The 16,589-nt window shown below is 46.8% G+C and overlaps 1 protein-coding gene across 2 annotated transcripts in view; it reads left to right on the top strand.

Moving 5' to 3' along the window:
* The window catches only part of TRPC4 (transient receptor potential cation channel subfamily C member 4), a 1,369,656-nt gene that overhangs the window by 1,258,130 nt on the left and 94,937 nt on the right, over positions 1–16,589 (top strand). For both annotated transcript variants that reach the window (XM_085621757.1, XM_085621758.1), the window contains exon 7: positions 9,039–9,358. In XM_085621757.1, the coding sequence (XP_085477883.1) occupies positions 9,039–9,358 (320 nt within the window). The remainder of the gene's footprint in view (positions 1–9,038; positions 9,359–16,589) is intronic.

Raw genomic sequence — 16,589 nt, 5'->3', positions numbered from 1 at the left:
AATGTTTTCACTAGTGCATGACTATCTCTCCCATAGACTAACACTGGATTACCTTATTACATTTAATATGTGCTAATTTAGGATTACGAGCGGATAGAGAAATTATGTTTACGCTCAAATGAGTTGTTATTTTGAACCCTCCTTAATGATGAAGTCAGATTTTAAGTTATAGTTTTAAAAGTGCTCCTTTAAGAAAGCTGGCATTTTTCCGCCCAAACCATCTGTGTCTTAGTAATAGTTCTTTGAGTCACATAACTGAGAATGGCTCTTCTGTTTTGGGTTGTGTATTGCTTCCAGACATTGAGAAAAAGGAAGCCTAGGTGTGAGGGGAGAGGGTATTCCTGACAGGAAGGCCTGGCAGGAGCTGGGTCCTACTCTGATCACATTTCAAAGTGCCCTGCCTGTAGCGCATACAAAGGAACCTAACACTAGGGCCTCCCCTTGCCTTTCACAGGGACAGGGGAAGAACTTGTTGTTGTACTGGTTCTTGGATTTTAAGTCCAACACCTTCCTTACTGATACACTGACTGGAGTTGGAATAGGAATTTATTCTATTCCAATGTCCACTGTCCCCCTAAGGCAAGTGGTTGTAATGACTTGCATGGTAAATGAAGGTGTGGTAACATTGCAGTTGAGGTACTGACTGCGGTTTAAAAGCATGTGTGGGAAATGCATGCGGGGATCCGTCAGACAACCAATAGAATGTATGTAAATGTTGTTCTCAAACTGGAAATGAAATTATTGATGTAGAAACTCTTCTTTGTGGGTTTTACAAGCAGTATGCATGAACCTCATCATCTTCTCCCCAGAGACCATGTTTCCACGTGTAGCACTACATCTATGGTTCTGAAATATCCAGCTTCCCAGAGGGTAAATGATAATTTTCCAAATGCCCAAGTGGGCAGACATTACAAGTAGCCAAAATGCCTTTGTAAAGACCCTCTGCCTGGTTTCCAATTATATCAATAAATTGACTTCTTGCAGAAAAAGAAAATCTGCAGGGCTTGTGTAGATGTACAGTGTCTAAAACTGTTGTTAATGGGGGGTGGCCTTGATGTATATGCTTCATGCGAGCTTCGGCATCCATCGACAATATCCTACATAAACCTGCCAGATTACTGGCTAATTTCCTTTTCTCTGCCTCTCCCTGGCTCAGGGAACACAGCTGCACCATCAGAAAGGGTGCATGGAGAGGGAAGCGTGACGGGGCGGCACCCGTGGAATACTCAGGAGGTTCTAGATAAGGTGAAGCAGGATGCGGTGTTTCGCTAGGCCAAGCGTTTAAAGACTGGTATGCTATTGTTGCAAGAGACGCATCTCCTTAGGTCTAAAACTTCCTGTTTGACACTTTTTGGTTATGTCCACACTTTTCACTCAGGATTTACAATGGGCTCCCAGAGAGTGGCTATTCTTATACACCGAAAACTTCCCTTTCAGCCTCTGAAGAATTGGGTAGAAACGCAGGGGAGGTTTGTCTTGATGACGTTGACCCTACATGGGGAACCCAGAGTTATTGGCAGTATCTATGCCCCTCCACCACTTAGTCAAACTTTCTTTGACCGACTTGTAGATATGTGGGGATCCCTGCCAAAGGCAATGGAAGTCATTGGTGGGGACTGGAATGATGTTATGTATTCGGAACAGGATAGACAGCGAGCCTCTGGGGTGTAGGGTGTGATTTGAGACTCCTGTCTGAAACCGCTAGCGAACACGGTGGGATGGGTGGATACATGTAGGGCTCACCACCCCAGAGAGGCAGGCTATAACTTCTATTCTTCGGTACCTGGGTCATTCTCCCGGCTAGATTACATATTCATGCTGATGGGCCATGCTCATATTGTGTCTGAGGTTGCAATGCTACCCAGGGGACTCTCCGGCCACTCTCCAGTGGCACTGTGGTTTCTAGTGGGCCCCCATTCGCCCAACATTTCACTGGCAACTCTCCCCCTGGCACTTGCAGGACCAGACATTTAGAACACATGTGCACCACGCTATAGCTAAATATTCCTCCCTTGAAAGACAACTACCTCCTCCAAGGGTATCCTATGGGAGGCGATGTAGCCCACCAAACATGAAGTTGATATCAGTTTTTTGCACAGCGGCATGCAAACGGCATATAACTAAGCTCTTGTTGATTGAGGCTTACATACTGGAGTTGGAGAGGTGTGGAAGGGAGGATGGGGGGACAGACACACCGACAGTTGGGCCTTGCACAACAGCAGTACCAGGTGGTGCTGCTCGAGAAGGCCAAATGCACGTGGCTGACCTCTCAGAGCAGGATCTATCAATTGGGAGACAAGTCTGGTAAATTATTACACAGACTATGTCAGAACACCCTGATGCCGGTTCAGATCCCCACAACTCATGACGGTGATGGTATGGTACTCACTGATCCAAACGCAGTGGCCAACAGCTTTGCCGGCTTTAATCAGGCCCTATATGCAAATAGAGATCTCTTGACTGACGCGCAGGTCACGAATATAGACAATCTATCCATGAAGGCATTATCGGCTGTGGCAAGAGCATCGCTAGATGCTACTCTCACAGTCAAAGAACTGGCAACAGTTCTGTCGGAGCTGTGTCCGGGGAAGGCCCCAGGTCCAAACAGGTTACCAATGAATTATTTACAGCATATATTCCACTACTGGGCACCCATTACCTAGAAAGGATCCAGGCCATGCTGGAAGATGCGCACAAGCCCCGGACTGGCGCCACACTGAAATAGGTGTGTGTTCTAAAGCCGGGTCGTCCCCTGGAGCTCCATTCCTCATACCGTCTGATCTCCCTCCTAAATATTGAAGCTAAGCTGCTGATGAAGGCCCTAGCCAATAGATAGTCTGGACTGGTGCATCGGATCATGTGGGCTTCATGTCTTATCGGGTTACACGCCACAACATCCGTTTGGCTCACAAGGCGATAGCTACCATGGATCGATTGGGACGTTCAGTTGCCTTACTGTTAGCAGATATAGACAAGGCGTTCAATTCTGTCGGTTGGTCTTATTGATTTGTACTCTTTCAATGACTTAACATGGGCTCTCGCTTTCTCTCCTACATTCATCTGTTTACACTGACTTGATGGCTTCTGTACGGGTAGCAGGTTCGATCTCCTCCCAATTCCCCACCAGGCATGGCACCAGACAAGGTTGCCCCCTGTTGCTTATTTAATTCGTTCTAGCCAAGGTTGCCCCCTGTTGCCTTTCTTATTCCTTCTAGGCCATGAAGCCATTGGATGCATGGGTTACAATTGATGGTCTTGTCCGGGATTTTGAGTGTCTCAGGAGGTCTCTGACTGCATTGCGTTGTATGCCGATGATGTTCTGTTCTTCCTCACAGATTAAGGGATTCCCTTCCCTTGTGCACCTACATTCACTAGGTTAAAGTCTGGGTATGGAATACTTTATTCCCCTTTGACTTCCCTTCCTGTAGCAACTACACATCTCTTGTTGATACTTCCTCACAGATTCACACACGTCCAGTCCCAGGATCCTCTGAATAAAGCCGGTGTTCAGAGAAACAACAGGACTATATATGATGATCAACAAGTCTATATTATAGCCGCTGCTGGGGTTGTTGGGGGACAGTTCATGGGCGGCAGACCTGACCGTGGCTGTTGACGGCCTGCAATATTTTGGCGTCTTCTTATCTGGCAGTCAGTCTATCTCCTTGGAATGTAATGTGCCCCCCAGACTGAACGTGTGACGACGGAGATTAGATCATGGTCTCATTTGCTCCTATCTCTCTTTGGCCGCTTCACCATCATTAAGATGGCATCCATACCCCACCTCCTTTACCAACTGCTGAATCACCAATTCCCAGTGATATAGCCCCAGAGATGACCTTGCATATGCAGTTTAACGCTGGGTAATGGGAGATCTCTCCATTCACGAGTATCTATATAGCAAATTGGACATGATTAGCTGCGAGTTTGTGATCCTGATGTGAAGGCAATACCTTTGCAGGATGAGGAAGAGGGGTCGCCTCACATGATAGACTCTGTAGTGGCAGAACAGACTTATTCCCCAGTTGACAGCCCTACTGGGATTTCAGGATTGGGACCATATAGGCATTTCCTCTTTAGGTGAAGTCATCCACGGCCTTATCCTCAAATTGTTCCAGGAACTGCAATCCAAATGTTCCATGCCCCGCAGCCAGTTTTATAAGTGCCTACAGCTCCGCCATGCCTTATCTCCATCTATCAGGGGTCTCACAACTCTCCCAGAGTTTAACCCGTTAACGGGCAAACTCCTGATGGGAGACCTTGGAGATCATATTATAACAAAGATTTACCAATCTTTAATCACAAATAGCACTACCACCTTAGATGCCCTCCGAGCAGCGTAGCAGAGTGATCTAGGACATATCGATGGTGATGATTGGACGGAGGCGTTGGAATCCCCGCGGGTGCTGGGACATCCTACCCTCTGTGACTTATTCAATTCAAATATTTACATTGTGCCTACTTTACTTGACATAGGCTGTGGGGAAAGGGACTTGTTACTTACCCCGTTTGCCTGCTGTGTTTCAGCGGGGAAGGTACCTTTTTCCATACAGTGTGGGCCTCCAGACCTCTCGCTCAGTTCTGGAGGGGGATTGTGGCGTGCCTGGGTGAGGTTTTGGCCTGGGACCTTCCCGTGTCCCCGAAATTACTTCTATTGCATAGCAATGACGAGATTGGGGTAACAGGTATAAACACAACCTACTGTTTCTTCGGCTTACCCTTGCTATTCACGACATCGCCAGACTATGGAAAGCTGAGTCTCCACCCTTGTTGGGTGTCTGGAAGAAGGGTATGGACTTCTGTATGGGCCTAGAGACACTTGTATTTCAAGTGAGAGGGTGCCCGCAGACACATTCCAAAATCTGGCAGAGGTGGGTAGATCGTTATAGACATCGAAATTCGACAATATGGGTCGGACATACGTAACGCTTCATAATTCAAGAGTATAGACTATTCGCTGCGGACTGGGCAGGCAGGGGAAGCAATGGTGGGTTAAAGCGTATATTTTTATGTGGTTCCTTTACATTTTTCTTTATTTATTTGCACATCTGTCTGGTTTAAGCCCAGGAAATAATGTCATGTCAATGACTGAGAACCTATTTGTATCTGTATTTGGTCCTTTCGGGCCAATCTGTGGCAGGAAATCTAATAAAATGTGTTATGGAAAAAAAACTGCCGTTTAATAAAGACATCTTGCAATGGAAGCACACTCTTGTGCACACAACAATAACGAACAGCATGAAGGTAACAGTGCACATGGTTCACACCCATAGGGCAAGTTATCCTGAGTGTCGATTGGCAATCTCTGATATGTTGGAAAATTCCAATTAATGATAGAAAATGTAAAGAGTAGGCTCTTCAAAAGCACCTAAGAGGGGTTTTGATAAGTATAAAGAGCAGAAGTGCAAGAACTCTCAAAATAAAAGAGCTGCGAGTAGGGCTATGTAGTGAAAGGATCAAACTTCATGTGAAAGGAGGCAGTGTGATAAATACGTATTTGATTGTTATGCGAATAGGTACATTAGAATGATAACTAATGATCTTGAAATAAAAATATATATAAAACATACATACACTGCTACTGAAATCATTCTTTTCGAGCAAAACTAAAATGTAATTTCCGCATACGTGTGCCTCTGAGTGAGTGAGCAAGACATACTCTACCAAGAATATTTCAAATGTGTACCATTTGCCTTTAGAGTTACAAAAAAATGTTCGGGGAGGACCCTTTTTCCCAACACATTGACAGCATTAGCACAATCTTCTCTTCCCCCACATGAAAGTACATACCCACAATCTCCTCATCCGTGGGTCCTGCCTGATGCACATGCTCACTAGTTGTTGCAGTGGGAAGTTAGGGGCTTATTTAGAGTTTAGAGGACAGGGTATTCCAGCACAAAAGTGGTAGTGTACCATGTCCGCGAAACTCGCAATTCCCTCTCTCTTTAAAGTTAGGGGAATTGCCATGTTCCTGCTGACAAAGACTCTGCTCTCTCCAGAGGCGAAAACCTTTACCTGATCCCTTGAATGAGATTGGCTCATTAATCTAAGTAAGTCAGATCATCCACCCGATATAGTGCAGATGTTCCAAACTCGTTTTTCTCTTCGTTGGGACCCCCGCGCAACCCTGAGGGTCCCAAACATCAAACCAAAGAAATGATCCCCATTCACTGGTCACCTTTTAGCTGATCATTGCTGTATCTGGGTGTCAACCCGGATAAATAATTTGGTCCTCCCCTGTCGCATATTTCCAGTGGCCCTGGCTCAGTGTACTGGGATTGTGCTTGGCTGGCTGCTAGCTAAGACATCCTCAAGGGATAGCACTTTGTAGACACTCACGTGGTCCCGGCTGGAGGCAGTGCAGCAGCTGGGACTCTGGGAGGTACGGCTGAGGCATGGCTACACAGGATCAGGGCAAACCTTTATAACCCACAAGGTTGTAGTCTATGCCTTGGGCTCTATCTTCTAATCCATCTCATGACACACAGTCCACTCAACTGAAATGTTTAAGGAAAGGGGACCAAGGAAAGAAAAAACCCTTTAATTCTGCATACGACCATACAGACATGCTTAGTGGGTGGCACTTATTCATGGTGGGAATTCACTGGGTTGCATCCTGACCCACCTTGGTACACCTTTGAGAGTGGGGCCCTATGAAGCCCTAAGCCAGCTGCCCCCGCTAGTGGAGTGCATGGACCATCACATAGGTAGCTTGACTGGGTTCACGAAGCCATTTTCAAGCTTTGAAAGTTGTTTGTAACAGCAAGGATACAGAAGTGTGATGGTCTGATTATAGTCGTTTATATTTGTGGCACAACCTCATCTCTTTGGGTGGCCTTTAGAGCAGGGTAATAACCAGCAAATTTGTATGGACAAAAGTGAAGCAGGCCTGTGCAGCAGTGGTGTTGGAACAGACTGATTTAAAACGGTGCAAAGTAGAAAACCATTAATATCGTCCAGGCTGTAAGTGGAGACACCTCACTGTTCTTGGGTTGTAGTGACTATGATAGGTGAATGTTTACGGGGCTGCAGGCTACACTTTTCCATGGCAGTGCAGTCAAACTTTTCCCATGCAACTGGACCCTGCTCCAATACATGAACGCCACTTTAATTGATCTCATACTGCACAGAGACAAATCAATAAAAGTTCAATAAAATGTTTTCTTAACTGTGTTGCTATTTTACATTTAGTAATCTGCACTTTCATTTGAAAATTAATATCTTCACTGATGTGTACTTTTGTTAAGAAGTAATGCGGTTTTGGTTTGTGATGGGTGGGACCAATGTTGATGTGACTAGCGGTAAGGCAAGCCCTGGTCATTCCCATTGGGAACTACGCTCTTATCTCCTGTACCCCATGCCATGGCCCTTCCTCATCATCACCTGCAGCACAGGCCCCTTGTCCACAAGACATTCCGCTCTTCACGCTGCACTTTGACCTGCCCCAGCAGCTAAAGAGGTCCTGTTGCTTCTTCCTGAAGAGCGCAGCACCACAGACACTCAATCAAGAGGCTGTTTGATTGAAGTTGGTTCACTTCAGTCAAGCACTCACCGCAGTGAGATATGAATTTATTGTTGTAACTTGTAATGATGCTTTACATCCTTTCCCTTAGCTACCTGTTGCCTGCTGCTCAGCCAGTATGAATGTGATGTGTGTGTGGAAAGTTAGAATGCCCGATGAGGTAGTGGAATGCTGGAGTGCCTGGTGGAGTGGAGAGAGAGACAGTGGAGTGTGTGGGCTGAGCAGCTAGCATGCTGCTCCTGGTGGGGCTGAACTGCTGAACTTATTATCCTACTTACCATCTTGTAAATAAGCTTAATAAACCTTTTACCTACAATCTACTTCATGGCTACTTATGGATTTCGTTTGGATTAAATCCTTTATCTATTCTGTGAATTTGGTGACCACTTTACACAAATGAAACAAGCTTTTGGGTACAATCAACCAATGCTTAAACCTACACATAGCCTTGATAATCCTTCTGCTTCCAGTTGCTCTTCCACTAAGGGGTACCATAGCACTAAGACGTTTAGTCGAATGTCCATAGTTCAAGGAGAAATGAGCTGAAGCTTCCCGAGTAGGCATATTTTAACCCTATGTGGACACTGTAACACCCAGGCACACTTCATTGTTAGATGTTGCGGAGAGCGTATTTATCCCTGTACCTTCTTATACCCAGACTCGCAGGTATGTAAGAATCAGAGCCAATGAAACTATGCAGTCCGGCAGTTTTACCCCTCTTACCAAATATTCCACTATTATCTGCATAGACTACACATTTTAACAAAAATAATTCTATCTATCTTGAACGGATCCGAAGTTATTAAAAGACTGCCACACAGTATTGTTGTGCAGTGGCAAACTCTTTGCTAAGCAGAAGTAGGTCAAGTTTGAGTTGAGCATTGCTGTATTTGGGTTTTACACTCACAGTAACGAGGCAAACCCTTTACATAGACGGTGTTAATGTTTACAAGTGACACTTGATTTCCATACTCTTGCTGCATAATTTAGTCCAGCATGTCACATAAATGCGTCCTCCCCTGCTGCATAATGCTAGTGGCTCTGGTTAGAATCTGTAGGTGTCGCTGTGTCTTCATGCTTAGCCCTGTGGACTTTGAGTGCTTTGCGCTTTCAAACACTTTCTCTCAAAGCATCCTAGCTCCTATCAGTGCAGAGACAGTCTCAGTCACTCCATAAACAGAAAGATTTAAAAAGCTAGAATGCTGAGTAATGTCTAGTCTTCGTGAAAGTCTGCCTACACAATCAGAATTCATACCTGGGCATTTAGCAATGATTGCTATTACTGTTACTCACCACTGAAGGGTGACTGTTATCTTATTATTGTTTCGTTGAATGTCCCCATGGTGTAGGTGTTATTTATGTGTTTTCCTTCACTGCTGTGCCTATATCCTTTGTAGTTGTGCTCTTTGTATCCTTGGCCGCCCCTCCTTTCTACACTGAAGTTTAAGCGTGCAGCAGGTTTCTGTGAGAGTTTCCTAAAGTGTGCTTTCCTAAAGTGTGCTTTTTTTCCTTCCAGTACAACGGCAGTCGGGAGCGGGCCGAGTGGGAGATGTGGCATCCCACCCTGGTGGCGGAAGCAGTCTTCGCCATCGCCAACATCTTCAGCTCCCTGCGCTTAATCTCACTGTTTACAGCAAACTCTCACCTGGGACCGCTGCAGATCTCCCTGGGGAGGATGCTTCTGGACATTTTAAAGTTTTTATTCATATACTGCCTTGTGCTCCTTGCATTTGCCAATGGGTTGAACCAGCTCTACTTCTATTACGAAACAGATGGCGACGAAAAAACTCACTGCAAAGGAATTCGATGTGAAAAGCAAAACAACGCCTTTTCAACGTGAGTTTGCAGGGCTTGTTAGTTTTCTGTAGAAATGCAGTTGTGCATTGTAACGTGGTGAACTTTTAATTATTTTCTGCCTTCATCAAAAGCAATTGGAAAAAACAAGGTACCTGGGGGCATATCAACAAGGGCTTTATCTCTGCTTTTTTGGCTTTAAAAGCCAAAAAAGCAGAGATAAAACTAGCACCCTATCAACAACAGGGTGCTAACACGCAAATTCGCATGTTAGCACCCTTTTACTCTACGCTTCCCCTTGCATCTCTAATGAGATGCAAAGGGGGCGTTCCAGAGTAAAATAATAGGAGAAATGTCGCTAAGCGACATTTCTCCTATTATCAAGAATGTCGCTAACCCTGTTAGAGACAACAAAAGCAGCGCTAACCGCGGTTAACGCTGCTTTTTTACGTCTGCTAATTTTCAGACTTAGCCATGATATCCTATGGAAGGAGGATATCATGGCTAAATTTGCCTGTCCCTATCAACAAGGTAACATGTGATTATCGCTGGGTTTCCAGCGATAATCTCACGTAAGCCTGTTAGCGTGTAGATTTTTATCGCTATTGAGATAAGCGTTGCTAATAGCACGCTATCTCAGCGATAAAAATTCACGCTAGCCGGCGATAATTATCCTCACGCTAAGAGCGCTGAGCGATAGTTATCGCCGGTTGTTGTTGATATGCCCCATGGTTATCAAATTTTAGATCGCTATTTATTTAAGCGAGAAAAGCAAAGACCAATAGGTTCTTATGTTTTCAATGTGTAATTCACATTTCTTTTGTAATAAGTTTGAAACATAATTAGCATAAACATTTTGTTCATGTCTGAGATTCAATACATTTCAAATACATGACACGTAGTTGGCATACATCAAAAATGTGAAAATAAACAAGTATAAATGTGCAATTGTGTTTACAAAATAATAATAAATTGAAGAAGTTCATAAAATTACACCAGCAACACACTCCTATTGACAATTCCTAAAGATCCTGACATTAGGACAACATTTTTTGGGGGGAACTGCACCCACATGGGAAAATTCATACTCTGTGGGGAAAATTTGAAATTATACACCCTCTCCAGAGATAGAAAGTTTTCTAATTGCCCTATGTGGAAAAAGATGAAAATTTCCGACGCGTTTCTAATCCCTGGGGTTATTCACGGGATTTTCATCAGGGCATGAAGGCATGGTGTAACCTGAAGTTGAAGATATCGCACCAATGGGGGTTGAGTTTTTGTATTGAATATCTCGCATGACAGGACATTTGAAGTCAGCGGAGGGCAACCGGAAAGTTATTTTCAAGTTGTATTCGCCGATCAAAGGAAAATTCAATAAAGTTGTTTTTTCTTTCTTCAAGAAAACTCCTAGCGCGAATCACTTGCAGCGTTAGGAACCGGCTGGTTCCAAAATTGTAGTTTGGCTGCACGCGCCATTTTTTTATGGGTGTTTTCTTTGTTCTAACGAGGAATCGTCCTGCAGTGAAATGACATGGAACAGACGTAACGTGGTGAACTTTTAATTATTTTCTGCCTTCATCAAAAGCAACGCACATAAATTCAAGGTGGACATTAAGGGGCCGATTCCGATCTCGGTCGGAAGGGCACCGAATCGGGTTCGGCCGGAACGAGCCGTACGCGTGTTTTCCGGCTGACTCGTACAGGTGTACGAGCGAGCAAGTACGATGCGAGCTACATGAAATTCACCAACCAAGTCGTTTCTGGGTCCGAACTGCTCCGTACGTCCCGGTCGGAAGCTAACCGTGGCGTGCAATGGATGCGATTTACAACCGAGCCAGTACGATGCACGCGTTGGACAGCCTGTGCGAGCCGGTGTGTCCGGCTCGCAAAAGCTCCCGGAGTCGGACTTTGGGGGTCTGCGTCAGACCCCCTGACACCCGTAGCACTACGACTCGGACACAGGTTTTCTAAATCGTGCACTAATCCCTTACAGTTAACTTTGTTTGATGAGCAAGGATTTTTGCCTGCCGCCTACATTTACGAGATAGAAGCGCCCGGAATAGAGACGGCACTTCATATGAAAATAGGTGAGTTTTAACCTGTTGCCATTCAGCTTAATTTAAGCGGATGAATATATGGATCAATTCTAATGCACCGCATTTACTTATAGATACATTTGTGGAGCCCCGAGTGCTACGTGACCAGTGATTCAACTGCTCTCACATGTAACATAGGTGAGCAGTTTTTGCCGCTTTTTTCCACTATATCCTAAATATAAAGCGTTCTTGATGCGCCCTATTTATTTAATTGAACTTGAATTGTTCACAGGCCCATCACTACCACATAATTCTTAAATTGGAACCCCATCCCGAGATTCACTTCGGATGTGTACCACTTTGAAGGGCCCAGACCATATTTGATTTTTAGTCACACTAAGGTGAGTTGCCTGCCACCTTTAGTACATGGGTCCTCCTTGTTCATGCCAACACACCTGATTAAGCCCTCTCGTTAATTACAGGCCGTCACCTCTTGCCCAAGTCCTGATGAAGACCCGCACTGACCATGCTCTCAGCCAACGCTCCAGTGCTCCTGGAACTACAGAGTCCTCAGACCATGCCCCGAGCTTTTGAATGGCCCCTTCCCCCAAATGCTTTGCGGGACTTGGCTTTCAGGGGAGAGATCTGCACAACAATTTCAGAGTTTTTTGCACACAATGACGGGACAGTTGAATCGCCCTCTACTTTATGGGAGGCATTTAAAGTTGCGATTCGTGGAACCTGTATTGACATGCTCGGCAAACTTAAGGGGGAAGTTCAGATACTAGAGGAAGACTACTATAGAGCCCCTGACCTTGCCATACTAGCGTCTATTAGAGAGAAACTCACATCTATCAAGGAAGAGGCAGAAACTAATTATCTTGGCAAGGAGGACAGGGCATGCAAATATGGGGAGGGAGACCGACCATGCATGACACTGGCCGGCCTGCGTTGTAAGCCCCATGCCACCACATATGTGTCAGAACGAAGAGACGTTGATGCTCAACTTGTCACGTCACTGTCACAACTGCCTGGGGTAATGTCGACCTTCTATGCTAGGCTATACACCGCCGGCCTGGACAGAGAACCTGAGTTACTTTGTGACTATTTCAACACATACAATTACTGGGGCTTGACCAAAGCCACAGAGACTATTTGGACCCCCTGAATATTCTGGGAGAGATTACGCTGGTTATTGCTGGTTTGCCGGCTGACAAGGCACCTGGTCTTGACGGGCTCACATCGGCCTTCTATAAAGAATACACCCCCATCCTATTTCCGCAACTCATTGAAATGTACAATGTGTCAATAACGGTGGGAAAACTTCCCCTCTCACTGCGCAAGGCAGGAATAGTGACCATTCTCAAACTGGACAAGCCCTTTGCGATTCATATCGCCTGCTTTCCCTAATAAATATAAATAACAAAATGTACGCGTAGGTATTGGCAAATCGTTTACTCCCCCTCCTGCTCTTGATTGTGAGACCTGATCAATCTGGGTTTATTCCAGGCCATGTGACTTCCCACAATCTTTGTACAATCTTTGCCATCATGCACCATATTCACACAGACCTCCTGGCAGTGGCTGCGCTGCTGGAAGCCACTAAAGCCTTTGACACATTTGAGTGGCACTTCCTCTATCCCCTTCTGAGAAGGCTGGGACTAAGCCATGACTTCATCTTGAAAATTTGAATTTTATCTATCCTCCCCACGGCGCACAATAGGATTAATGGCAACATAACCTGTGGTACTTGGCAGGGCAGTCCCTCTCGACGAGGCTGCAACAGCATCATGCAGAGCGCGGTATATGTTTTGCTACCTGTGGCCTAATTGTCTCCATGTATGCCGATGACGTGGCACTCTATGTTAAACACCCGAACACAATCTTAGAACCAGTAATATTGAGGTGATTCGATATGGCGGATTCGTGGTGATCCAGATAAACTGGGCCGAGTCGACTCTATACCCCTTGATAGACTCTGCCATGCCGTACACAGGTGAGTATCGGCTGAAATGGGCGAGGGAACCCGCTAAATACCTTGGCATATGGCCGAGCAGGGACCCGAACAAATTGTGGAGAGAGAACTACGGGCGCGCTATGGACCAGACTGCCTCTCTCGCTTGCAGGTCGCAAAGCTGTTGCAAAAATGGTGGTACTCCCTAAGTTTTTGTACCGTTTTGCATATATTCCTCTCCCGCTCACTGTACAATTTGAGGTCCAACGTAACATGGGCGGGACATCAGCCTAGAGTGGCATACGAAACGCTTACACTGCCACCAGCGCAGGGGGGAGTGGAAGCTCCAGATATGCAGCTGTACGCGCAGTGCTCTCAGGCACAATTTATACACCACTGGCTACACCCAACCCCTTTCCAGCCACATCTGGTGATTGAACATGATCAGGTGTCCCCGTGGCTGCTAGGAACTGCGATATTCCAGAAATACACGCCCCACCAAAGCAGAAGTTAGCACGGTGGAAAGCGTGCGATGGGCGTGGAACGGTCTCCGCAGAAGAGCGGGCCTCGTAATGGCATATGCGCCTACTGCCCCTCTGGCGGACATCCCCGCATTCCCTCCTCTGCAGGATAAAGGAGTGGCTAGACACACAGCTGCAAGCGGTGTTGTGAGAAGTTGGCCTGGTATATGATGCTCACTAGTTAAAGTGATCACCTTGTACCATGCCAAGCAACCCTTATGGTGTGGTTGTAAGTCAACCTTTTCGGACTAGCTGCCCTAGTGGTAGCGTAGGCTAAGCAGTCTGTGAGGCTAAACTCGTGATGCGTGTTAAGCCAGCTGTTTTACCAAATGCAACCCCCTTTTATACCAATGAAAGGACACCACACAGATATATATTCAAAATATATATGTATTTATTTCTCAAAGTAACCCCTAGTCTCTTTATGAGCACAGGAGCACAAATCGTCAAACAAGATTATCACAGAATACACAGAAGTTGCACTTTATATGGATAGGCCCTGGTGGCCACTCGAACCATATACTAAAATAGTGGTATAAGTACCACGAACAGAAAAGGGAAAAGGCCTAGGGCCTCTAGAATCGCTGGGCCTACAAGGAGCTAACGTCAGTTAGTGACCAGGAGGTCCACGGGTGGCGTGTGCAGAGCAAATAGTCACACGCGTGCTCCCATAGGTTTCAATGGGTGCGTAAAAAGTACAAAGTTACTGCAAAGAGGATCTTCCGGATGGACTAGGAACTTAAGATTTGGAACACAGGCACTAGAGATGTATTACTACACATGGGCACCGGAGTACCAGCTTTACCTCACCCACAGGAAGCGGGTGCATAGGCCTCAAAGTGCGTCGGGTTTCTTCTATCTGTTCCGTTGAGCCTGGGACAAAGATGCTGCAGGCGGTCGGTCCGGGAGAGATGCGGTGGATCCAAGGGTGGATCGGAGTTGCAGAAGACCTGAAAGCAGAGGGGACAGTGTTCACAGTCACTAGCCAGTGACCGGCGTGGCACCAGGTAGGTACCAGGCAATGTCGGGTGCAAACAGGTGATGAGGGGTAGCTTGTCTCCGCAGCCACGTGGTCCCTGAAGGTCGACGACGTCCAGGAGTCGGCTCACGAGCTGTCCCACGCAGGCTCTCGCTGTCGGCGGTGTCGGCGACTTGGTCGAAGCAAACAAGCCTTGGCAAAAGCAATTGTAGGAGGATTCGGAAATCAGCTGTTGGTTCTGACCAGCAAGGTCAGAGGGATTGCTCCTTTGGAGAGGAGCAAGGGCCAGTCTGGAGCAACCAGACCAGCGGTGTTTTTCGTAGAGTTCGTCGCCAAGATGGCCACTAGCCAGCGGGCCAGCAACCGGTTAGGCGCGTCGAGTGGCAAAATGCAGAAGGGCCCCACGCAGATCGTGGAGACGCTGGAGGGCTCACCTTTGGTGCAAATGCCGCTCGAGAGTTGGGCTTCTCAGATCCCAAAGCACAACTTGGAGGGAGCCTCGGTTGTTGCACTTGTCAGCTTGTCGTAGTCGATCCAAGATGGCTGGCTCCACGTGTCTCGGTGCCTCCACGGGTCTCCTCTTTTCAGGGACTGTGGATCGGGCGGTGAGAGGTCTGGAGGTCCAGGTCTTGTCAGTCTCTGGGCTCGGGCTCCGGCGGGAGGCGGCGGCAAAGCAGACGTTGATTCGCTGGATGGTGCTTGCGTTAGCAAGGTGGTCACTCCCTGACCACAGGGGAGATTGGCTTCAGTCCTCTGTGCAGCAGAGCGTCGAAGTTCCCGTCTTCTTCTTAGTGTTAAGTTGATTCCAGGATGTCTGAAGTCTTAGGACACAGCTCCTACCTTTAAGCGGATTCTAGGGGCCGGACTACCTGCTAGGTCCCTCCCTATGGGTGGGACCAGGAAGGGGGGTGGTTACACCCCCAATCCTTTGTCCAGCTCGCCCCAGGCCCGGGACTGGTGTGCCCCAGGACCGGTTTGAACCGGCATATGCACCGAGGCTCCTTGTGAGCCACAGGCATGTCTGGTTTCTTTCAAGCCCTACCTGACCAATACACAAAATCCTGTCTGGGGTGGTGCACGCACCTCCCCTGGCAGGAAACCCTTTGTCCACACCTCCCAAGCTGGAAGGACTCCCAGCAGCAGGAGGGCAGACTTGTGTCTGTGGTGGCAGCATCCATTTTGTGGAGCTGAGGCTATGTCTGATTTTACCCGGGTTTCAGGTACTGTACATGTCGTGTCCCTCTAGAAGGGTGGAATGCTAACCCCGTCGCCAGAATTGGCGAGGGGTTAGTATTCCAATTCGTATGACACCTTACTCGACATGTTTTGATAAAGCCAAACCAAAGATAGCATTTAACCGCGAGGTTCATAATGCACTTAAGAGTATATGGTATGACGATATCTGGAAACAGTAGAAGGAAGTTGTTCCGACCACTGCAGACAGGCTCAGCTCATGCCAGAGCACCATCTCACATGGAACCAAGCACTCTGCCTTCAGGATTGTTAAGGCCTGCCATAGGAGTGACTTATAGGTTACCAGGTGTCCCATTTAAGGTTAGGTATAGGTATACTACACCTAAGTAAGAGGTGATTACACCAACTTACCCCAGCTGAGTGATCAGCCAGTTGTGTCAAACTGTTAGGCCAAGCCTGGGGTGGCATAATACATGCTGCAGCCCTTGGTAGGCCTTGGGTACACCAATGCCCTGGGTACCTAGTGTACACTGGTACAGGGGCTGACAGGGTGATCCACTTCCAATTGGTTATGCACCTAGGGTGCATA

This window comes from Triturus cristatus, chromosome 8, assembly GCF_964204655.1.
Source record: "Triturus cristatus chromosome 8, aTriCri1.1, whole genome shotgun sequence".
Lineage (NCBI taxonomy): Eukaryota > Metazoa > Chordata > Amphibia > Caudata > Salamandridae > Triturus > Triturus cristatus.
Note: the sequence above shows the minus strand (reverse complement) of the source record. Positions and strands in the feature narration are given on the sequence as shown.